We start from the raw sequence: 26103 nt of genomic DNA on the forward strand, positions 1-26103 counted from the left end.
CCAGAAATCCGGCCGCTATGTCCTTAACAACAGATGACTCATTAGCTGTCAGCCGGTAACTAATAACTGGCAATAAAAAGTAGGCAAAAACAGCGATTAGTTCCCCCCCCCCCCCCTTAATCCATACCAGGCTCTATCAGGTCTGGTATGGATGTTAAGAGAAAACCCACAGCAAAAAATAAAATGGCGTGGGGCACCCCCCCCCCAAATCTATACCAGAACCTTTAGGTCTGGTATGGATTTTGAGGAGAAGCCCCATGCCAAAAATTTTTAAAAATGGTGTGGGGTCCCCCCCCAAAATCCAAGCATGCAGCCTGGCTTGCCGCGGGAAAGGGGGACAATCAAAGGCCCCCCTCCTCCCTAACTATACCAGGCCACATGCCTTCAACATGGGAAGGGTGCTTTTGGGGTAGGGGGGCCCTGGCAGGTGGTTGTGGGGGTCTGGCAAATATGTTTTTTTTTTCTGTGATATATCCAGTGTCCAGCTGGTGATCGCTGCAGCGCCCACTACAGATGAGCCTCTAATCCAGGAATCTGTGCGATGAGAATATGAACAAAGTTGAATGAATGCCCGAACCCGTGAAACGGGTTTGCAAAGCATGGCTTTGTGTGTGTTTTACACTACTTTTCTCCTGCAAGGAGGACAAGTGTTCTGAAGAGCTGGGCAAATGAACAATGTGCATGAGGCCTAAAACCCATAGCAGCCTTAAAAACCACCCAAACCCTGTTGTCACAAGAGATTTTTGAAGCTTAGGAGACCTGAGGTTTTTTGAAGCCTAGGAGACCTGAGGTTTTTTTGAAGCTTAGGAGACCTGAGGTTTTTTGAAGCTTAGGAGACCTGAGGTTTTTTTGAAGCTTAGGAGACCTGAGGTTTTTTTTGAAGCTTAGGAGACCTGAGGTTTTTTGAAGCTTAGCAGACCTGAGGTTTTTTGAAGCTTAGGAGACCTGAGGTTTTTTGAAGCTTAGGAGACCTGAGGTTCTTTGAAGCTTAGTAGACCTGAAGTTCTTTGAAGCTTAGGAGACCTGAGGTTTTTTGAAGCTTAGGAGACCTGAGGTTTTGAAGGTTAGGAGACCTGAGGTTTTTTGAAGCCTAGGTGACAAGAGGCCCTTGAAGCTTAGGTGACAAGAGGCCCTTGAAGCTTAGGTGACCAGAGGCCCTGGAAGCTTAGGTGACCAGAGGTCCTTGAAGCTTAGGTGACCAGAGGTCCTTGAAGCTTAGGTGACCAAAGGTCCTTGAAGCTTAGGTGACCAGAGGTCCTTGAAGCTTAGGTGACCAGAGGTCCTTGAAGCTTAGGTGACCAGAGGTCCTTGAAGCTTGGGTGACCAGAGGTCCTTGAAGCTTAGGTGACCAGAGGTCCTTGAAGCTTAGGTGACCAGAGGTCCTTGAAGCTTAGGTGACCAGAGGTCCTTTTTAAGCTTAGGTGACCAGAGGTCCTTTTTAAGCTTAGGTGACCAAAGATTTTTAACGCTCAAGTGAACCAGAGGCCTTTGAAGCCTAGGCGACCAGAGGCCTTTGAAGCCTAGGCGACCAGAGGCCTTTGAAGCCTAGGCGACCAGAGGCCTTTGAAGCCTAGGCGACCAGAAGCCTTTGAAGCCTAGGCGACCAGAGACCTTTGAAGCCTAGGCGACCAGAAGCCTTTGAAGCCTAGGCGACCAGAGGCCTTTGAAGCCTAGGCGAACAGACCAAGCTTAGCAGCAGCAGTATGCGCTAGGTAACTTACCAACTCAACAAAGATGCGTATTCCTAGTGCTGAAAGAACAATTAACAGCCTTGTGGCAAGGAGTATTTTTCTTAAAAAAGGCCAATTGTGGTCACAGAGGGTTAATTTTGTCTAACTCCCAATTTTGCTTCTCTCTATTAGAAAGCCGGGACAGTGCCTTGGGTGCCATAGTTTGGGGGAAATGTGTTATTTTTCAGTGACTTCAGCAACTGCTTTTCAAGTAGACTAGAAATTTTCGGTAATTAGAAGATTGCTTTTCCTTATGAGAAATGGTCAGCATGTCTTTCATACTCCATGCTGGCGTACTGTGCTTCTTTTATTGCTGATGCATGACACAAGCAGTGATATATATGAGATCAAAGAAGCTTTGGTCCCTCAGCATGATTTCAAAGGAACAGAGCAATATGCAGGAGGTCTGGATCGGGGGAGTCAAACTTGTTTGGGCTTCAAAACAACATATGTATCCTGAAATGACCTTCGCTGATAGAACTTTAGACATGCAGGTGTTAACTGATGTTGCATTGTTGGCTGAGGTTTGCTGCAGGTCCCACGGTGCTGCAGAGTGCTGTCATTTTTACTGTAGGCGTAACGTCTCTGTAGGCGTAACGTCTCTGTAGGCGGAAAGTGTTGGTATTCTCGTAGACTTGCTTACTGCTGAATACCACTTCCTTCTTTCCATATTTCGGGTGCTTTTTGTAGTGACTGGATTGTTGTTGAGTACATGCCTTTCTCAACCTTTTCAACACAGAGGAACCCTTGAAATAATTTTTTAGGTCTCAGGGAACCCCTGCTAAAAATGACTATATTTACACCATGGTGCATTAGTGTGATGGTCAGTGGGATGAATGCTCCTTACACTTGTGGACATTTGGAAGAATTACCTTCTTCCAGATAGCTAAAAAGATCAGTGGTGTCATGGGGAACTTATCTGAGAGGCAGAAATTGCTCATTGCTCAAGGAACCCCTAGAAATCTCTGGAGGAACCCTAGGGTTCCACCAAACCCTGGTTGAGGACCACTGCTATATAGGATGGAACATTTGTAGACACCTGACCTAAACACCTATATGAGCTTAGATGTTAGGGTTGGCCTCTTTTATGGCTTAAACACCTTTGTTGTTCTTAGAAGACTTTTCACGAGAATCTGGAGGTTGTCTGGGGGAATTTGTGCAAAAAGCGTTTATATAAACGATATGGTCAAAAGTTTGTGGACACCTGACTGTCACATCTATATGAGATTGGTAGACATCCATTTCCAAAACCATGGCCACCAGTGTGGAGTTGGCTCTCCTTTGTGGCTATAGGAATTTTATTGCAATATTATAGAAGTCAGTGTCGGGGGGAATTTGTGTCCATTTGAGAGGTCAGGTATTGATGTTGGATGAGATAACCTGATCCCAAAGGTGTTTGGTAGGGTTGAGGTCAGGTATTGATGTTGAATGGGAAGACTGGATCCCAAAGGTGTTCAGTAGAGTTGAGGTCAGGTATCCGATGTTGGATGAGAAGATCTGATCCTAAAGGTGTTCAGTAGGGCTGAAGTCAGGTACTGATTTTGGATGAGAAGGACTGATCTTAGAAGTGTTCAGTTGGTTTGAAGTCAGGAACTGATGTTGGATAAGAAAACCTAATCCCAAAGGTGTTTGGTAGGGTTGAGGTCAGGTATGGATATTGGATGAGAAGACCCAATCCCAAAGGTGTTCAGTAGGGTTGGGGTAAAATACTGATGTTGTATAAGAAGACCTGATCCCAAAGGTGTTCAGTAGAGTTGAGGTCAGGTATCCGATGTTGGATGAGAAGATCTGATCCTAAAGGTGTTTTGTAGGGCTAAAGTCAGGTACTGGTGTTGGATGAGAAGGACTGATCCCAGAAGTGTTCAGTTGGGTTGAGGTCAGTAACTGATGTTTGATAAGAAGACCTAATCCTAAAGGTGTTCAGTAGGGTGGAAGTCAGGTACTGATGTTGGATGAGAAGACCTGATCCCAAACGTGTTCAGTAGGGTTGAGGTCAGGGCTCTGTGAAGGCCACTCACATTCTTTTCACACCCAACTGATCAAAGCATGTCTTTATGGAGACTTGACAAGTTCCGCTATGACTTGCTAATCGCCGCTATTACTAGTAAAAAATAAATAAAAGTATCCCATAGTTTGTAGAACCAATCAATATACGCTTATTGGGATTTTTTTGCATTGACTCCTGGGAGATGAGCGTCATCGATCCCAGGAGTCAATGCCCTGTACCGGCCCTGCTCATCACTTCCGGAGCATGTGCGTCATTCCCTGCTGAACAGCTTCTGGGCATGCCCAGAAGCTGTGCAGGGATGCCGCACCTGCACCGGAAGCGATGAGCAGGGCATTCTGGGTCTCCAACATCACCGAAGAGGACGCTCTGGCTTCATCTGCCCACACCTGAGATGGCAGCGCTGGACAAGACATTTTCAAGGTATTTCTTCTAAAATGTAAGTGAAACAGGACAGTTCCAAGGCTATAGTTGCTTAAATGCACTAGCCCTGACTGTCCCGGGGGTATTTTTATCTAAAAAATATTTTCTAGGGTGGAACTCCGCTTTAAATAGTAACTCCCAACTAAAGTGCAATAACCATATAGAGACCTTATTAAAAAAAAGTACAAAAATACATTTATTTAATATCCACAATCATGTACAAAAAAACCTTATAACACATGGGGCCATAAACACACATAGGGCCCATATAGTAAAAAATATTGTTTTGTTTTTTAAATTGTTGGTTTTTTAAAAAAAAAAAAAAAATTAAAATGGCACAGGTGATTAAACAATACCAAAAGAAAGCTCTATTTGTGGGGGAAAAAAAGACAAATATTTTATTTGGGTACAGCGTCGCACGACCGCGCAATTCTCAGTTATAACCATATCTCAAAAAATGGCCTGGTCATAAAGGGGGGGTAAATGTTCCAGGGCTGAAGTGGTAAATGTTCAGAAAATCGTTCTCTCTGTATAATGTTACCCAGAAGCAGTTTAGGTCGGACTTGTGCCGCCTTCGCAACTTTGACATTTTTCAGGCATTGCCTTGTCGGTACATTTTGATACATTTTGATACATTATTACATGCACTTGCTGGAAACCTAAAATTTGAACAGGCGGTGTCAGAATAGGACACATTGTACATAAATATTTAGGGATGGAAAAGAGGAAAGAAATGGAAATGTGCATTACAGTTTTCATGACAGCTCCTGGACCCATAAGTGGCTCACATATACTCCCTGCTCCAAATTATTATGCAAATTCTATTTAAGCGTCACAAAGATTAACTACTTTAGGACCGCTCACGTTGCTGCTACTGCGGCACAGTGGCAGCCCTGGGTCCAGCGACATAGACCTACATCGCTGGACTACTAGCTGTCTCGGCGCCGCCAGAGGCTCGCTCACAGCGGGAGTCGGGCCGGAGGAGTAGAGGCGGCAATCAGCACCTCTCTTCCCCGATTGTCGGGGAAAGTGTCAAAAGATCCGCCCGCTTGTGTAAACAAAGCAGGCGGATCTTCTCTGTGACAGGCAGGGACAGATCACAGGATTCAGCATAGCTGAACCTGCGATCTCTGTCTGTGTCACTCAATCCCCTCCCCCCACACACGTCAGTAAGCATGAGGCATACATTTAACCCCTTGATAACCAACAGTGTTAACCCCTTTCCTGCCAGTGTCATTTTTACAGTAACCGTGCATAATTATAGCATCGATTTCTGTAGTAATGTCACTGGTACCCCCAAAAGTGTAAAAAATGTCAGTTGGGGGTCCGATCTGTCCGCCGCAATGTCGCAGTCCCGCAAAAAAAAGTGCAGATTGCCGCCATTACTAGTAAAAAAAAAAATAAAAATAAAATAAAAACGACAAATCTTTCCCGTAGTTAGTAAACCCCTTCCCTGCCAGTGTAATTTTTACAGTAACAGTGCATATAGTAATATCACTGGTCCCCCCCAAAAGTCACAAAAATGTCAGTTAGGGGTCCGATCTGTCCGCCGCAATGTCGCAGTCCTGCAAAAAAACGCAGATCACCGCCATTACTAGTAAAAAAAACAATTAAAAATGACAAATCTTTCCCATAGTTAGTAAATGCGATAACTTTTGCACAAACCAATAAAAATATGCTTATTGCAATTTTTATTTTTTTTTTTTTTTAAATATGTAGCAGAAAACAAATTGGCCTAAAATTTTAAAAAATGTTGATTTATACATTTTTTTGGGGAATGTCCTATAGCAGAATGTAAAAAGTATTTTTTTTTTTTTTCAAAATGGTCGCTCTTTCTTTCAAAAATGAAAAATCGCAGAGGTGATAAAATACCACCAAAAGAAAGCTCTATTTGTGGGGAAAAAAGGACATCAATTTTAATTTGGGTACAGCGTCGCACGACCGTGCAATTGTCCGTTAAAGTAACGCAGTGCCGAATCGCAAAATATGGCCTGGTCAGGAATGGGGTAAAATCTTCCGGTCTTAAAGTTGATAAAAATACGCTCATTGAGATTTTTCTTTGTCAAAGACATGTAGCTAAATACATTTTGGCCTAAATATATGACAAAAATTGAATATATTGGATATTTTTTAACAGTCAAAGTAAAAAATGTCAATTTTTTTGCAAAATTTTTGCTCTTTTTTTTTTTTTATTAATATCACAAAAAATAAAAGCGCAGAGGTGATCGAATACCACCAAAAGAAAGCTCTGTTTGTGGGGGAAAAAAGAACGTAAATTTTGTTTGGGTACAGCGTCGCACGACCGCGCAATTGTCAGTTAAAGTCACGCAATGCCAAGTTGAAAAAAGTGGCCTGGTCATTGAGCAGCCAAATCTTCCGGGGCTAAAGTGGTTAAATATTTTGTTTTTCAGTTTAACTCGGGGATTGCATTGTGTCTCAGGGATGGCATTGTGTCTCAGGGATGGCAGTGTGTCTCAGGGATGGCATTGTGTCTCAGGGATGGCAGTGTGTCTCAGGGATGGCATTGTGTCTCAGGGATGGCATTGTGTCTCAGGGATGGCATTGTGTCTCAGGGATGGCATTGTGTCTCAGGGATGGCAGTGTGTCTCAGGGATGGCATTGTGTCTCAGGGATGGCAGTGTGTCTCAGGGATGGCATTGTGTCTCAGGGATGGCATTGTGTCTCAGGGATGGCATTGTGTCTCAGGGATGGCAGTGTGTCTCAGGGATGGCATTGTGTCTCAGCCCTCTTTTGATCACTGAAAACAATCTCGGACACCTGTGATAATTAGATTGCCAGGTGAGCCCAATTTAAGGAAAAACTACTAAAGGAGAGTGTTCCACATTATTAAGCAATATGGGGAAGAAAAAGGATCTCTCTGCTGCCGAAAAGAAATAGTTGAATGCCTTGGACGAGGTAAGAAAACATTCGATATTTCACGAAAACCTAAGCGTGATCATCGCACTATTAAGAGATTTGTGGCTGATTCATAGCACAGATGGGTTTGTGCAGATAAAGGCATATTGAGGAAGATTTCTGCCAGATCCATGCATCGGATCAAGAGATCAGCTGCTAAAATCCCATTACATAGCAGCAAACAGATATTTGAAGCTGCTGGTGCCTCTGGAGTCCCACGGACATCAAGGTGTAGAGTCCTCCAGAGTCTTGCAACTGTGCATAAACCTTCTATTGGGCCACCACTAACCAATGCTCACAAGCAGAAATGGCTGCATTGGGCAGAAAAATACATGAAGACTAATTTTCAAACAGTCCTGTTCACCGATGAGTGCCGTGCAACCCTGGATGGTCCAGATGGATGGAGTAGTGGATGGTTGGTGGATGGCCACCCTGTTCCAACAAGGCTGCAACATCAGCAAGGCGGTGGTGGAGTCATGTTTTGGGCCGGAATCATGGGAAGAGAGCTGGTTGGCCCCTTTAGGGTCCCCAAAGGTGTAAAGATGACCTCTGCAAAGTATGTCCGTGAAATCCGGATGGATGGAAACCCTATTTTCCATCCGTCCAGGGGATCGGATCGGATGAGAACGGACGGGCGGACTGTCAGTTCGGACATGAATTGGATCGCATAGGTGTGAACACCCATGCAATCTGATTCTGGTGCGGGCCCAAAAAAGGGTCCTGTGCATGTTCTGTCTGAATGCGATGCAAATTCAGCCATACAATCTGTGCGCTCTGAATCACATGCGATGTCTGACATCGTTATAATGTGAACCGGCTCTTAAACTGCAGAAAGTAAAAAAAATATATACAGTGGGTACGGAAAGTATTCAGACCCCCTTAAATTTTTCACTCTTTGTTATATTGCAGCCATTTGCTAAAATAATTTAAGTTCATTCTTCTTCCTCATGAATGTACACATAGCACCCCATACTGACAGAAAAACACAGAATTGTTGACATGGTTGCAGATTTATTAAAAAAGAAAAACTGAAATATCACATGGTCCTAAGTATTCAGACCCTTTGCTCAGTATTTAGTAGAAGCCCCCTTTTGATCTAATACAGCCAGGAGTCTTTTTGGGAAAGATGCAACAAGTCTTTCACACCTGGATTTGGGGATCCTCTGCCATTCCTCCTTGCAGATCCTCTCCAGTTCTGTCAGGTTGGATGGTAAACGTTGGTGGACAGCCATTTTTAGGTCTCTCCAGAGATGCTCAATTGGGTTTAAGTCAGGGCTCTGGCTGGGCCATTCAAGAACAGTCACGGAGTTGTTGTGAAGCCACTCCTTCGTTATTTTAGCTGTGTGCTTAGGGTCATTGTCTTGTTGGAAGGTAAACCTTCGGCCCAGTCTGAGGTCCAGAGCACTCTGGAGAAGGTTTTTGTCCAGGATATCCCTGTACTTGGCCGCATTCATCTTTCCCTCGATTGCAACCAGTTGTCCTGTCCCTGCAGCTGAAAAACACCCCCACAGCATGATGCTGCCACCACCATGCTTCACTGTTGGGACTGTATTGGACAGGTGATGAGCAGTGCCTGGTTTTCTCCACACATACCGCTTAGAATTAAGGCCAAAAAGTTCTATTTTGGTCTCATCAGACCAGAGAATCTTATTTCTCACCATCTTGGAGTCCTTCAGGTGTTTTTTAGCAAACTCCATGCGGGCTTTCATGTGTCTTACACTGAGGAGAGGCTTCCGTCGGGCCACTCTGCCATAAAGCCCCGACTGGTGGAGGGCTGCAGTGATGGTTGACTTTCTACAACTTTCTCCCATCTCCTGACTGCATCTCTGGAGCTCAGCCACAGTGATCTTTGGGTTCTTCTTTACCTCTCTCACCAAGGCTCTTCTCCCCCGATAGCTCAGTTTGGCCGGACGGCCAGCTCTAGGAAGGGTTCTGGTCATCCCAAACGTCTTCCATTTGAGGATTATGGAGGCCACTGTGCTCTTAGGAACCTTAAGTGCAGCAGAAATCTTTTTGTAACCTTGGCCAGATCTGTGCCTTGCCACAATTCTGTCTCTGAGCTCTTCAGGCAGTTCCTTTGACCTCATGATTCTCATTTGCTCTGACATGCATTGTGATCTGGAAGGTCTTATATAGACAGGTGTGTGGCTTTCCTAATCAAGTCCAATCAGTATAATCAAACACAGCTGGACTCAAATGAAGGTGTAGAACCATCTCAAGGATGATCAGAAGAAATGGAAAGCACCTGAGTTAAATATATGAGTGTCACAGCAAAGGGTCTGAATACTTAGGACCATGTGATATTTCAGTTTTTCTTTTTTAATAAATCTGCAACAATGTCAACAATTCTGTGTTTTTCTGTCAGTATGGGGTGCTATGTGTACATTCATGAGGAAGAAGAATGAACTTAAATGATTTTAGCAAATGGCTGCAATATAACAAAGAGTGAAAAATTTAAGGGGGTCTGAATACTTTCTGTACCCACTATATATATATATATATATATATATATATATATATATATATATATATATATATATATATATATATATATATATATATATATATATATATATATATATATATATATATATAATTTTTTTTTTTGTATATAGCACAAAAAATAATAATCGCAGTGGTAATCAAATACCACCAAAAGAAATCTCTATTTACGGGGGGAAAAAATGACATCAATTTTATTTGGGTACAGCATCGCACGACCGCGCAATTGTCAGTTAACCACTTGTAAAGGTATGTCGGTTTGAGAAAGGGGTTTTACCGGGGTGATGCCTGCAGCTAGAGGCGTCACCCCGATACCGTTTTTTTAGAGCTGGCGATCGGCTTTCTGGCCATAACAACCGATGCGGCTCAGCCATTATCAGGAGGAGCAGGAGGACACGTCCCCCCCTCTCCCGCCACTCCGCCCGGGTCTCCTGTCCCACCGGGAGACCCGACCGACCAGCCGCCACGTCCACTGGCTGGTCAAAGTCCCAGACGAAGCCGGATTTGGCTTTGATCAGGTCTCTGATGAAGTAACCCAGAAGAGACGGTCCCTTCCGGTTTACTGCCAATGACAGTATTCAAAAATGCAGATTTTGGCATTTTGAATGCTTTGAAGTGCAGTGGAGGGACCCCAGATCTCTCCATAAAGAGGACCTGTCATGGCCCAGGCTATCACAAGGGATGTTCATTCCTTGTGATAGCAATAATACAAAAAAAAAAATAATTTGTATAAAATAAATAAATACATTTAAGTCCTTCGCCCCACCGTGCTTACCTGCAAATGTGAACGTATACGTTACTCCCGTACGCATATGTAAATTGTGATCGCACCACACATGTGAGGTATTGTCGCAAACGTCTGAGTGAGAGCAATAATTCTAGCACCAGACCTCCTGTGCAACTCTAAACTGTAAAGGCATTTAAAGCTTTGCCTATGGAGAATTTTAGGCACCGTAGTTTGCCGCTACTCCACAGGCAGACGCAATTTTAAAGCGTGACATGTTAGGTATCTATTACTCGATGTAACATCATCTTTCACATTATTCAAAAAAATAGGGCTAACTTTATTGTTTCTTTTGTTTTTTTTTAATTCATGAATGTGTTTTTTTTTTCAAAAAAATTGCATTTGAAAAACCGTTGCACAAATACCGTGTGACATAAAAAATTGCAAAACACTCCTATGTTATTCTATAGGATCTCTGCTAAAAAAATATATATAATGTTTTGGGTAGTAATTTTCTAGAGGGGGGGGGGGGGGACTGACCTACTGCCACTGACATCACCAGTGACACTAAGAGCCGGTTCACACAGGCGCGACCCGACTTGCCGGGGCGACCTGTGAAGTCGCGGTGCGCAGCTCGCACCGTGACCTCGGAGCGACTTGCAGGGACTTCATATTATTGAAGTCAATGCAGGTCGCTCCAGGTCGCCCCAAAGTAGCTCAGGACCCTTTTTCTAAGTTGAAGCGACTTGTGTCACTCCTATTAGAACGGGTCCTGTGCTAATCAATGGCAGGCGACCTGCGGCGGCTTGTCAGGTGAAGTCGCCCCAGTGTGAACCGGCTCTAATACAGTGATCATTGCTAACACTATACACTGTCACTGTACTAATGACACTGGCTGGAAGGGGTTAACATCTAGGGTGATCAAGGGGTTTATTATGTGCCTAGCTATGTGTAAAGTGTGCTGCTTTTACTATTAATGCTTTGCAGGGATGAGAATGACAGACAGAGATCGTTCCTTTTTATTATTATTATTATTATTATTATTATTTTTATTACTATAATAATCATGCTGTCCAATCAGCATCTTGATACGCCACACCTGTGAGGTGGATGGATTATCTCGGCAAAGGAGAAGCGCTCACTAACACAGATTTAGACAGATTTGTGAACAATATTTGAGAGAAATCTGCCTTTTATATACATAGTAAAAGTCTTAGATCTTTGAGCTCATGAAAATTGGGGGCAAAAACAAGTGTTGCGTTTATAATTTTGTTCAGTATATTTAAGTTTTTGAACACTTATGTAATTTTTCCCTGTGCTTCTCAATGCAATGCAGGCAGATCATGGCTGGTGGGAGGGGTTGTCATCAGTGATGTCATCACTGTGCTTCTCCATGCAATGCAGGCATATCATGGCTGGTGGGAGGGGTTGGCTTCACTGATGTCATCACTGTGCTTCTCAATGCAATGCAGGCAGATCATGGCTGGTGGAAGGGGTTGTCTTTACTGATGTCATCACTGTGCTTCTCCATGCAATGCAGGCAGATCATGGCTGGTGGGGGGGGGGGGTTGTCATCACTGATGTCATCACTGTGCTTCTCCATGCAATGCAGGCAGATCATGGCTGGTGGGAGGGGTTGTCATCACTGATGTCATCACTGTGCTTCTCCATGCAATGCAGGCAGATCATGGCTGGTGGGAGGGGTTGTCATCACTGATGTTATCACTGTGCTTCTCCATGCAATGCAGGCAGATCATGGCTGGTGGGAGAAGCTGGCAGGGGACTGTACATAGCTTCCTGAAAACATCACAGCACCCTGCCTCAGTACTCCTCTGGAACCCTCAGCCCTGATGCAAGCCATGGGTAGGCTCTTGGGAGGAGCAATCCAAATATAAAAAATGGTTGGATGGCCGTCTGCAGGAGGGGTTGTTCCTAAACGATGAACCTGAATAAAGTTTTGGGTCTACACTCAGGCTTCTGTAGCCATGTCCGCTGGATTCCACTATAGGTAGAGACTGGGTAAGAAGTCTGTCCTGACTCCTATGTAGTCTATAGCAGTGGTGGCTGGTGCTCAATATTTTTGGGGGGGGGGGGGTGGTAAACCAACGCTCCCCCCCCCCCCCCCGCAGGAGACGGACTGACGGCGGCGATCAGAAGCCTCCTTACCTTAGGAGGCAGATGACAAGGATCTGGGGTAGGGCTGCTGCTCCACACTCCAGGTACTCCTTGCTCCGGGGCTGTTACTTCTCCTGGCCGAACAGGAAGTGGGTCCTAAGACCCCGTTGGCCGGGAGCCCTAAGGCTTCCTGCTTCAAGACCCGCTTCCTGATTGGCCGGGAGGAGAATCAGGAAGACGATAGCGAATATTAATTTCGCTATTGTCACACAACTGGGTGGGCTCAGGGCGCAGTGCTTTGCGCCCCGAGCCCACCCTTTTTTTAAGCCAATTAGAGCCTCAGGCTCTAATCACGCGCTTCAAAAAAAAAAAAAAACCCATTGAGTTCATGCGTCCAGCGCCCCTTGCATGTAGATTAGGGGCCAGCGCATTGATTAGGGGGGGGCAGCACCCCTGGGCCCCATATGGACAGGCCACCACTTGTCTATAGGCAAAGAAAGTATCCCAATTAACGCACACCGTGCAAGCCCATCTATCACACACATGATAGCCGCCTCAGCCCGGCTTTCACCCCACCCGCAGGACTTAGTAATGAAGGCTACGTATGCATGCAGACCACCATAGGTAATGCCCACATGCAATGCTGAGCCTCCAGGATTGATAGAACTGGAATCCAAGAAATGAAAGGAGGGGGACCAAGGACAGTCAGGCAGGGAGGCCAAGAGCCTCCAGCCCAGAAATGAGGCGGAGCTCTATCTGAATTGCTGCAGCTTATAATGCACATTGTGAGAAGCTCACAGTGTGCAGTGAAATCAGAGTAAGCCATTACAGTACAGGAGAGTAGCCTGCACATCTGAGCAAAGCTGAAGGGAATTCTGAAAGTCAGCATCTTCTATTGCGGGGCAGCTGGCTGAACGATTTAAACATTTTTTGAAAATAATGTTCCTCAGGCCTAGTGCAAATGAAGCTTATTGTGTTTTTTTCCACAAGTCTAATATGTATGTGTCTGTTCTAGGTAAACAGAAGAAACCAAGATCCCCTAAATCTGAATGGTTTAGCTAAACATGGAAACATTGGAGTCAGAATTAACCTGTCCAATTTGCCTGGAATTATTTGAGGACCCCCTTCTACTTCCTTGTGCCCATAGCTTGTGCTTTAGCTGTGCCCATCGCATTCTGGTTTCTGGAAATTCTTCGAGCGATTTAGTAGAACCTGTCACAGCCTTCCAGTGTCCGACTTGCCGATATGTCATATCGCTCAACCACCGTGGCTTGGAAGGGTTGAAACGTAACATCACCCTACAAAACATCATTGACCGTTTTCATAAGGCGTCTCTAAGCGGCCCAAACTCTCCCAGTGAAGACCACAGAGACAAGATCTACAAAAGTGTTCCAATCATGGCAACCGAAAGGATTCCATGCCAGTTCTGTGAGGTGGAACCGCCTAGAGATGCTGTGAAGACATGTATAACTTGCGAGGTATCTTACTGTGACCGCTGCCTACGCGCAACCCACCCTAACAAGAAACCTTTTACAAGTCATCGTCTGGTGGAACCTATACCAGATGCTCATTTCCGGGGACTCGTTTGTCTGGAACACGAAAACGAGAAGGTTAACATGTACTGTGCGGTGGATGATCAGCTTATTTGTGCCTTATGCAAATTAGTTGGTAGGCACAGAGAACATCAGGTGGCCTCTCTGAGTGACCGGTTTGAAAAACTAAAGGTAAGTACTAATACTTTTTAGCCAATTATACCAAAGTCTTTATTTAGTCTTTATGATATCGACTATCATTCTGCGGGCGTGGGCGATATTCATATCGCCGAAGACGCGATATTTACCATTAGGCAGGGAGAAGTCGGTGGGAGGAGGACTCACAGTGCTGGCAGCCGTCCCACACCTTCAGCGGTGAGCAGCGCGCCGTAAGCAGCTGCACAGCTAACCAATCACGCGTGCCTGCACATCTGATTGGTTCCCTGTGCCGCTACCACGTGATTGGTTCGCTGTGCCGCGCTCACCGCTCCGTCAAGAAAACTAGCTCCAGGGCTGCAGAGGGAACGTGTGGGACAGATGTCACGTCGGGCTGTGTTTTTCTACCTCCTACCACAACTGTAAGTCCCGACTCTGCCTAATCCGTCTTCTGCATTAAACAAAGAGAAATATCGCAATATTTATCGTTGAAAACAAAATATCGCAATGTTCTTTTTTCCCCAATATCGTGCAGCCCTATTGCCAAGGATTGTATTTCATAGTTAGCTTGTCTTGCCATGGATTTATGTACAGTGTAATTCCCTGCTCAATATTTGTCCAAAATTTGATGACTGACCATCACACCTATATGAGGTTATTGGAGTTCTAATTGTGAAACTAAGGCCTTTAATGAGATGGCCTGATATTAGAGATGTTGGTTTATAATTGGCATTCTAGTTCATCCCATAGGTGTTCAGTAGAGTTGAGGTCAGGACCCTTTTGAAGTCTAATACCTTGCTCACAATGGGCATTTCAGTTCATCGAAAAGGTGTTCAGTAGGGTTGAGGTCAGATACTTATGTTGGACCAGAAGACCTGGGATGAATTCAAACTCCACAATTGGAGCTCCAATTCATCCCAAATGTGCTCAGCAGAGATGAGAATAGGGCTCTGTGAAGGTTCCTTCACATCAAACTCTTTATGGAGTTGGTTTTGCACTGGCGAACAGTTAAGGTGGAACAGAAAAGAGTCTTCACCAAACTGTTACCACAAAGTTGGAATGTAGAATGGGACGATCTGGTTCCTAACTGGCGTTCCAGTTCTAAAGGTGTTAAGTAGGATTGAGGTCAGGACACTTTGAAAAGCCACTAGAAGTTCCTCCATGCCAAACTCCTAAACCGGTTCACACTACCGCGACCAGAAAGTCGCCCCATGAAGGAGCGACTTTTTAGCTTGACTTTGAAGAGACTTGTAAGAGACTTGTAGGAGACTTGTAGGAGACTTGTAGGAGACTTGTAGGAGACTTGTAGGAGACTTGTAGGAGACTTGTGAGAGACTTGAATGATAGGCGACTTTGTCTGTGGGGAATGCCTGGCTAATCTTTTTCTTCTTCCTGGAAAGTCTGGTCACAGTCGCTTGAAAATAGATAAGGATCCGACTTAGAGGTGACTCCCATTGAAATCTATGTGCACAAGTTGGATAGAGGTCGCCTCGAAGTAGTACAGGAACCTTTTCTGAAGTCGGAGCGACTGCAGTAGTGCATATTAAGACGGCTCTCATTCATTTACATTGAATTTGTAATGACAAGAGACTTGGAGCGACTTGAGGGCACACAAGTCGCGTCCCAAGTCGGAGTAGTGTGAACCGGCTCTTATAGAGTTGGCTTTGCACAGGGACACAGTCAAGCATATCGAATAGAAAAGGGTCTTCCCCAAACTGTTAACACAAAGTTGAAAACCTACAATTTTCTAAAATGTCTTTGTATTGTGTAGTATTAACAGTACCCTTCACTTGAATTACCAGAAACACAATTTGAAGGGGGTCCCACATATCAGCTTATTTGTGCCTTACGCAGGTTAGTTGGTAGGAAGAGAGAACATCAGGTGGCCTCTCTACCTGTTTAAAAAATTAAAGGTAAGAGCTGATACATATTAACAAATTATACCAGTCTTACTTTAGTTGGCTTATGTAGCCAAGGGTTTTGGATGTAGAGTGTAGCACTCTACTCCAATATTTTTCCAAAAATGTCCAGGTAACCAACTATCACACCTATATAAGCTTGTTGGACTCAAAATTTCCAAACCATGGCCATTATAGAGATTTCCTGATGTTAGAGGTATTGGATGGGGAAGACCTTGCTCATAATGGGCATTCCAGTTCATTGAAAAGGTGTTCAGTAGGGCTGAGGTCAGGTACTGATGTTGGATCAGAAGACCTGGGAGGAATTGGAACTCCACAATTGGATCTCCAATTCATCCCAAATGTGTTCAGTGGGAATGAGATCAGAGCTCCGTGAAGGCCATTTGAGTTCCTCTGCATCAAACTCTTTATGGAGTTGGCTTTGTACACAAGGGCACAGTTAAGCTGGAACAGAAAAGAGTCTTCACCAAAACTGTTACCACAAAGTTGGAAATGTACAATTGTTTAAAATGTATTTGTATGATGTAGTAATAACAGAATAAGAAGGGGGTTCCTTCCACATGAGTGTTACTATTAATGGGTATGTTGGGCAGGCGTGCGTGTTAAAGACAGAAAAGGAATAGTTCTAAAACGATGCTTGCAAACCGCGAAGACCAAGCAAGCAACCCCAAGCGCTCAAATGAAGATGGTGATACAAATGTACAATGCTGCTACTTAAACAAATTGCATATAAAAAACGGAATAAAATATCAAAAGCATAAATTACATATAATATTTCCACCGTGGAACGCAAGCCTTCCGGGTGCCCAACCACTCCTCGTACAGCAAGGTATAGTGACGGCGTCTGGTCACGCCCTGACGTGTTTCGTCGTCACAATTTTTATTCAGATTTTATTCAGTGATAAGTCCTGTCCTATGTGATAGACTCACAGGGGCAGGCTGTATGAGAGGCATTCATGTGTATAAATGCTATTGATGGTGAGCGGTTACCACCGTCCCTGCGCTACTGGAAATATTATATGCAATTTTTATGCTTTGGACATTTTTATTTTTTATATAAAAAAGTAATAGTGTTCGCCTTAGAGATCTTTTGTAGCTGGGTGGTCCAAAAGGAAAAAAAAAAAAAAAGCTTGTTCAAGTCACCAAAAATGGAAACTTTGTGTCCCCATTGGGGAAGTTCACCCATGCTTGTGACCTATGTCACGGAGAAGGACAATGTGGGAAAATCCAACATTTCAGAGTTTTCACCAAAACTAGAGATGAAGGAAAAATCTTCCAATGGGGACATCAGTTAGACAACTAAGAGGGGAATTCTCCTCACTTTGGGAGATTCCCATTAACTTCCTGTTGTGTCTCTTAGACAGGAAATCAAGGAAAATTTCCCTAATGGTACAAAGATAGCCAAAAAAAAATGTTCACCCCGATGTCTTCTCTGTCTCAAGTCCATGCAGCAAAAAAAAGCTTTCACTAACACTGGCCTGACTTACCCTCCTAAAACTCACCTGCTCACCTGAGTCTATCTGCTTTGAATTTATCATTAAATTGCCTTGGACCTTTGGACGTTAGTTTGGCACTCTAATTGGATTGTTTATAAGTTTTGATTGCTGTCTGTGTCCCTGCTGGGGGGAATTGCTGTTCTGTTTGTCCAGGTGTCCATTGTTCCTAAGACAGAAAAGGAGGGGAATGCCATAAGTTCTGAGTTGTCATCAGAACAAGAGGTGAAGGAAAATCATCCATTTGAGGCACCTGGTCCAATGACAATTCTCTTAAATGAGAACTCTCTTCACTTTGAAGAGGTTTCTTATTTCCTGTTTTGGCTCTTTATTTTCGGCATCTTTGACCCGTTTTCGGCCGAAAAGGGATAGGCCCCGTTTTCGGTCGAAAAGGGATAGGCCCCGTTTTCGGCCCAAAAGGGGGTAGGCCCGTTTTTGGCCCAAAAGGGGGTAGGCCCCGTTTTTGGCCCAAAAGGGGGTAGGCCCCGTTTTTGGCCCAAAAGGGGGTAGGCCCCGTTTTTGGCCCAAAAGGGGGTAGGTCCGTTTTTGGCCCAAAAGGGGGTAGGTCCGTTTTTGGCCCAAAAGGGGGTAGGTCCGTTTTCGGCCCAAAAGGGGGTAGGCCCGTTTTCGGCTGAAAATTGTGGTTGCCGAAATTTTGCTGCACCACTAGCAAAAACCCTCCTCTTCTCTTTCTAGAAAAAACGTTTTTTGGCTTTGCATTCACTTTAGGCGCACAAGTGATAATTCAGGTCTGAGGAGATGTCTTACTATTCTTCGTCTCGATTCTCCCTGCGTGGTACGGGACTCACAGAGGAGCCAGAAGAGCCTGGGGAACAAGTGAGATCTGGCAATTGGGCTTGGCAGTGTTCCTTCTCGGTCAGTAATGGAGAACCTTGGCACCCCAGATGTTTTGGATCTACTTATCCTATGATGATGCACTCTGCTGTGTGGTGGAGCATCATGGGAAATGTAGTTCCAAAGGTGCCCAGGTTCACCATCACTGTCCTAGGGTGACTGCCATAAACATGCAGGTGTAGCTCCTGGCAAACCCTCCTAGGCAGAGTTCTGGGGAATGACCCTCCTACCAACAAGGGTTCTGCTACAGATTAGTTATCTTACTCTGTAATGCATGGCAGTCCAATGTCATTGGTGCTGTATAAAACCTATTGTCAGGATCTGAACCCAGGGTTTTCTGCTGTGCCTGGCAGTGGCTCTTCCTGCTCTGGATAGCTCCTTGCCTGAGCTTTTGGTCAATCTTTATACTCGGTTCCTGTCTGAACACTGACCTTGCTCCTACACTAAACTTCCTATTTAAGCAAATCTTCTGCACTTTGTTAGAACATTGTACCTTGTTTTTGTTGCTTCTGAAACATTTTTTTCTATAGCTTGAAGTAGACCAGGGTTCCATAGAACCTCAGTGTTCCTCCAGAGGTTTCTAGGGGTACCTTGAGCAATGAGCAATTTCTGCCTCTTCCCACTGATACCATTGATCCTTTTAGCTATCTGTAAGGGGGGAATTCTTCCCAATGACCACAAGTGTAAGGAGCATTCTTCCCACTGACTCACACTAATTTATCATAAGTTGTAGATAGTCATTTCTAGCAGGGGTTGCCTGAGACCAGAAAGTTATTTTAAAGTCTGAACTAGATGGACTTGTCTCTTTTTTTTCGATCTAATTATGTAACTATATTGCTATGTAAGAAAGGCAGCCTCAAAGTAAGTATCCCCAGAAGGATCTCCCCGATCAAAAAGCAGTTACCAAAGCGCCAACAGGATTAGGTTTGGGTCCTACTAAAGCTAAGAAAGGAAGGGTTAGCTCCGACTTAAAGTTGAGAAGCTAAAAGAGAACGGCCAAGGCCAAGATCTGACCCTTAAGCCTCGTACACACAATGAGAATATCAGACAAATGATGGTAAAAGGACTGCTCCAGAGAGAGAGGCCCTCTCATAACTATAACCATTAGTAGAGGACCCCTTGCTGCTGTATACCTTGACTGGTTGCTATATACTCTGAGTCTCTGGCTGCTGTATACTCTGACCGGCTGCTGTATATTCTACATGCTTAGCGGAAAGTTCTACCTTTTGTCTTAGAGGGACTGAGTTTATACTTGTCCTCTGCAGGCTGCGCTATACTAGTCTCAGATATTAAACTGTCCATTATCCCCGCTTTCCCAGTTTTTTTTTTTGGTAATTATTTTCTCTTCTGTCTAGTCATCCTTTTATTATTTCTTCAGGTTCCCCTGGTTCTTCAGATTTTTAAAATAAAATCCGGGGACATATTTTTTTTTTTATTGGCAAATGGCACAGGACTGCATGATACACAGAGCGTTGGGCACAGGACTGCATAATACACAGCGCGCTGGGCACAGGACTGCATAATATACAGAGCGCTGGGCACAGGACTGCATAATATACAGCACTGGGTACTGGACTACATATTACACAAAGCACTGGGCACAGGACTGCATAACACACAGAGTGCTGGGCACAGGACTACATAATACACAGCACACTGGGTACAGGACTGCATAATACACAGAGCGCTGGGTACATAACTACATATTACACAAAGCATTGGGCACAGGACTGCATAATACACAGAGCGTTGGGCACAGGACTGCATAATACACAGAGCACTGGGTACAGGACTGCATAATATACAGCACGGGGTACTGGACTACATATTACACAAAGCACTGGGCACAGGACCGCATAACACACAGAGTGCTGGGCACAGGACTACATAATACACAGAGTGCTGGGCACAGGACTACATAATACACAGAGTGCTGGGCACAGGACTACATAATACACAGAGTGCTGGGCACAGGACTACATAATACACAGAGTGCTGGGCACAGGACTACATAATACACAGAGTGCTGGGCACAGGACTACATAATACACAGAGTGCTGGGCACAGGACTACATAATACACAGAGTGCTGGGCACAGGACTACATAATACACAGAGCGCTGGGCACAGGACTGCATAATACACAGCGCACTGGGTACAGGACTGAATAATGCACAGCGCGCTGGGTACAGGACTACATATTACACAAAGCATTGGGCACAGGACTGCATAATACACAGAGCGTTGGGCACAGGATTGCATAATACACAGAGCGCTGGGCACAGGACTGCATAATACACAGAGCGCTGGGCACAGGACTGCATAATACACAGAGCGCTGGGCATGGGACTGCATAATACACAGAGCGCTGGGTACAGGACTGTATAATACACAGAGCGCTGGGTACAGGACTGCATAATACACAGAGCGCTGGGCACAGGACTGCATAATACACTGCGCTGGGCACGGGACTGCATAATACACAGAGCGCTGGGCACAGGACTGAATAATACACAGATCGCTGGGCACGGGACTACTAATACACAGAGTGCAGGCCTACATAATATACAGGAGGGTGTTAGGCATAGAGTGCAGGGTTCAGAGGTTTGCTATGCACAGAGGACACTTCTCCCCCCACATTCATAGCTCACCTCTGCACCCTTCTCTCACAGATTATCTCTGCAGCCACCACTAAGCCCTTCCCCCACAACACCTAAACTCTACATCCCTCCATGCAGCTGCATCAGCTCTGACCCCTCCTAACCCACTGCTCTCACCTTTGTACAAGCTGATCCCCTCAATCTGCTCACCTCCCGTCCTCAGCCCTCTACAAAGTCAATTTTTGGCTCTGTCTCTCCTCCACTGAACAGCAGCATGAGCTGCAGTGAGAGCATCCAGCAGGGGGCGTCTGCATCTGAGCCACCAGGCTGTTTCTCAGCCAGCATGGGATGCCCTGTCTACATTATTCTGGCTCTGAATTCAGGGACAGCCTTGGCCCCTGTACAGTGTCCTCAATCCGGGCACTGTCCCCGGAAACCGGGGACGTCTGGTCACCCTACCCAATATGGTTTTATGGTGACTTGATCTTGAGTCACTCACGAGGAGTGGCGATTGGATTTGATAGAAGCACTACATTCACGCTAAGGGAGCAACTGGAAGATCCTGAGGGGAGGTTTTTGTTTATTAAGGAAAAACTATTTGATGTGGAGGGTACTCTACCAAACATTTATTTCCCCCAATAGAGAGCCGAATATGTTTTTCAGAAAACTTTTGAAAAGGTTGATGATATTTCAAGAAGGGAGGCTTAGTGTAGCGGGAGTTGCAGGGATTCACTACCCTGCGCAGGCGCACTGGCGCCGTTAACCGGCGAACGCCTGCGCGCATGCGCGAGCGCTGAGGCTACCGTTGGTAGTTCGTGGCTATTCCGCGTTCGTGCAAACACGCATGCGCACGCAATCCTCTTTGGCGCCAATCGTCCTATTTAAAGCCAGTGATCACTCTGAATCTTTGCTGTGTGATCTTCAGTTCTCCTGTTCCCTGTGCCTGTTATCATCTGCTGTTCCTGTTTATCTGACTCGGCTTGTCTTTGGATTCTGATTACCTGCTGCCCGCCCTGACCTCGGCTTGTCTTGACTATTCTCCTGCCTCATCCTGACCTGTTTACCTGTTACCGGCTATTTGTTTCTGGACCTGCTTCTGGCTCACCCAGGGAATCCGGGGGACCGCGACCTGGTGTTAGCAAGCAGCCAAGTCCATCCCCACCATCTGGGGCCCTGGTGAAAACCGGCTAACACTTAGACTCCTCACCTCTGGTGAACCTGTGTCACGCCAGATACCCGGTAAGACACTCCTCTTACGTCAGGCTCTGCCACGTTACCCCGTGACAGGGAGACTTTAATATGGGGTTGGACCCACATGTGGATTAATCGACGGGGCTTTCTCATCTCCCGCTACAACGGCAGAATGAAATTCTAAGTCTATTGGGTGGAATGTCAGCTGGTTGATGCTTGGAGGGTTAGACACCCAAAATATGAAGAATATAGAAAATCTCCCATGGGTGGGACGTCAATGGCACCATAAAATAGTAAATAGTAGTATATGGGTAAAAAATTTTTTTTTATTTAATATAAATTCATAAAAACACTAATACATGAAATATGTAGCAGCATACACAGATATAATACAAAAAAGAAGACCTGGAGATACCAAGTATATATCATCATGAGATACAAAGGGTTGACATCAATCACCAAACGTGTGAAAAAGCTCCTTCATCTGGGATATGACTGGACTGGGGGTGATAACCTATGTCAAAAGGTGATGTATAAACAAAATCCATGTCATAAATAAAAGCAATACAGAGACAAAAACCAAGGTCCCAGAGGGGTCTGTCAGCACATCCTGCCCATCGGATGTAGTAATATTATACAAATTTACACACAGAGTGTGCAAATAGGCTGTAAAATCACCAGCCGGTGGTCTTGGATACTGGGGTCAAAGGAGAGCGCGAACCCAGAGGATGTTATCTAGCAGCAAAAAATGGTGTGTCTCCATACAAAGCAGGGAGCCGAAATGGAGAGATTACACTTGTAATTCCTCAGTACATGGGTCCTATTCAAGGATTCATGATATTTTAATAGAGCATCAACTATTAACTTCCCTCAATGTGACCATTGAGCCTATTACACCCTCTGATCATGCCCCAGTGATGGCCCAGCTAGATTTACTAACAATAGCATCCATAGAAAGGGCCCGGAAACTGAACGAGTCGCTCATTCTGGACCCTAAGATAATTGAGCAGGTGGAAAAGGAACCGGAGAGCTTTTTTGCTATTAATGTTACACCAGAGATTTCACGGACTACTCTGTGGGAAAATCATAAGTCTTACATAAGGGGGATACTGATAGGTATTGGGAGTCGAAAGAGAGACATGAAGGAGAGGAAAAAACAGTTACTTAGGGGGATTTTATATTCTGGAACAACGGACTAGACCCAATGGCATCCCAGGGCAGCGAGAACTAATTGAGAAGAGAGGGGAACTTACGGCACTTATGGATCGGGAGACAAAAAACGCATTTCATATAGTTATGAAAGAAAAATATCAACGGGGAAATAAACCCGGGAATTGGTTAGCAAAAGCAGTAAGGGAGAAACAAAAATTGCATCCTACATCTCCAAAATTAAAAATGAGAACGGGGAAATAGTACATTCATCCCTGGATATTGCTCTCCGATTTCACTCTTATTATAGTCAGCTGTATAATGTTAGGCAGAAAGAGGAATGTAGGGAAAGTGAAAAGGAAGATTCGGCTGTGAGAGAATATCTGCGGAAGCTTGATCTCCCAAGGTTACCAAGGGAGGAGTTAGAGGACTTCGAGGCCCTGATTACACATGAAGAGGTGGGATGGGCAATAAAGAATATTGCCCTGGGGAAGAGCCCAGGCCCTGATGCGTATTCTATCTTGTATTACAAAAGGTTTAAAAACATTTTAGTCCCTAAATTATGTACATATTTCAACACCGTGGGGAAAGGAGAGAACTTAAGAGAAGAGTCTTTGCTTGCTTCCATAACTCTCATTCTGAAAGAAGGGAAAGACCCCACGGCACCGATGAGCTATAGACCAATTTCCCTTTGAAACACGGACATAAAAATATTTGCCAAAATTATAGCATAAAGACTAAGTGTCCATTCACACTAGTTCGTCTTGTCAGGCGACTTGGTCAGCCTGACAAGTCACGCACTATCGCGGTCTATTGACTGGTACAGGAGCCGTTCTAATAGGAGTGACACAAGTCGCTCCGACTTAGAAAAAGGGTCCTGTACTACTTCGGGGCGACCTGGAGCGACTTGCATAGACATTCTTTTTTTGAAGTCCGCGCAAGTCGCGCCGAAGTCGCGCTGCACGCGACTTCACAGGTCGCCCCCTAAGTCGGAGCGACGTAGTGTGAGCCGAGCCTAAAACCCTTACTGCCAAGATGGATACATAATGATCAGGTAGGCTTTGTGTCCTGGCGAGAGGGGGGGGGGGGGACAACTGCCTTAAGTAATTTCTTTTGATCCATGACGTGAAAAAGAAAACCACTCCGGGCCGAGTTATGTCAGTAGATGCCGAAAAAGCCTTTGACAGGGTCGATTGGAGCTTCATGTTGGAGACTCTGAGGTACCTAGGCATTGGAGATAGGACGATGTGATGGATCTCTGCCTTCTACTATCACCCAATGGCTAGAATAAGAGTGAACGGCAGTCTGTCCCTCCCCTATCAGCTAAACAACGGAACTAGGCAAGGGTGCCCCCGCTGTCAGAGAAACAGCCATGCTGCAACTGGCAACTCCGCCAGAACTTCCAATGGCCGCAACAGACTCAGGCCATAGACTCATTATCAGTGAAATGGCTGTGCTGCAACTGGCAACTTTGCCCGTACTTCCCATGGCTGCAATGGACTCAGGCCATAAACTAATTCACTGGCCTATAAAAGGACTCTGCTCAGCCCATCAGATTGCTGGATTGTCTTCAGCTCTTCCTGTTTCCTGTGCATTGTTATTTCCTGGATTCCAGTTTGACCCGGCTTGTTCCTGACCTGTCTGCTCTCTCTCCTGGCTTTGACCCACGGCTTCGTCTGACCCTTCGATCCTGCTCCAGTGTTTGACCCTCGACTTGTGTGACCATCCTTGCTCTTTTGTCCTCTGCCTGACTTCTAGTGTACCGATCCCGGCTTGCTCAATGGACTTGCTTCTGCTCAATCCCCTTGTCTTGGCGACCTGTTTGGACTGATACCTGTGTATGACCCTCGGCCTGGCTTTTACCTGCACATTGCTTGATTCCCTGGAGGCCCTGCAAGTTGTTCCGGATACCCTTGTGAACCTTTACCTGCACTCCACAAGCATCCAGTGCTTCTTGGGACGCGTCACCTCCTGTCCCACTTCCAGGGGTGATTCGCACCGAGCTGCAAGGGAAGCCCTCTAAGCATTTCCGCTTTCCATTGCTGTTTGTCTTGGCCTTAGAACCGCTATTAGAAGCAATTCATAAAAATTCAGACATTAAGAGTGCGAGTGGGGAATAGGGAGTACAAAGTGGCCACATACGTGGACAATGTACTATTTTTTATATCTAACCCTAGGTTAACACTCCCGTTAGTGCTGGTGGAATTTGGGAGATATGGGAAATTACCAAATTTCAAAGTTAATATAGCTAAATCAGAGATTTTGAATATTACATTATCAAAGAAAGAACAGGAAATCCCGCCAAAATTCCCCTTTGTATGGTGTAGAGAGGAACTGGGATACCTGGGAAATAAATGAACTAGATCCCTAGAGCAGGGGTGTCCAAACTATGGCTTTCCAGCTGTTAAGGAACTACAATTCCCATGAGGCATTGTAAATCTCGGACCATTCACAGACATAGCTAGGCATGATGGGAATTATAGTTCCTGAACAGCTTGAGGGCCACAGTTTGGACATAGCTGCGCCTAGAGACTCTGTATAAGGCCAATTATATTGAATAAGGTGAAGGCACAACTGAACTTCCATGAGATATAGACCCCTTTCATAGTTGGGTAAAAGTTAATATTCTCCCCAAGCTTACATATACAGTAAATTCCAAATGGTCCCAATCGCCCTCCCCAGGCTTAGTTCAGTAAGCTAAGAGCAATGGTATTAAAATACATATGGGCACACAAACATCCTAGAATTGCTTATGCAGTATTCACAAAGGGGAAAAGGTCTGGGGGGGTTGCGG

The 26103-nt window shown here is 45.1% G+C and overlaps 1 protein-coding gene across 1 annotated transcript in view; it reads left to right on the top strand.

Moving 5' to 3' along the window:
- Positions 1-13435: 13435 nt before the first annotated feature.
- Positions 13436-26103, top strand: part of MID2 (midline 2) — a 349455-nt gene continuing 336787 nt past the window's right edge. The window contains exon 1 of the mRNA XM_082263055.1: positions 13436-14139. Coding sequence (XP_082119181.1) covers positions 13480-14139 — 660 coding nt within the window. The 5' untranslated portion in view covers positions 13436-13479. The remainder of the gene's footprint in view (positions 14140-26103) is intronic.

The sequence above is a fragment of the Pelophylax lessonae genome (genome assembly GCF_965119305.1).
Source record: "Pelophylax lessonae genome assembly, chromosome: 7".
NCBI classification, from domain to species: Eukaryota; Metazoa; Chordata; class Amphibia; order Anura; family Ranidae; genus Pelophylax; species Pelophylax lessonae.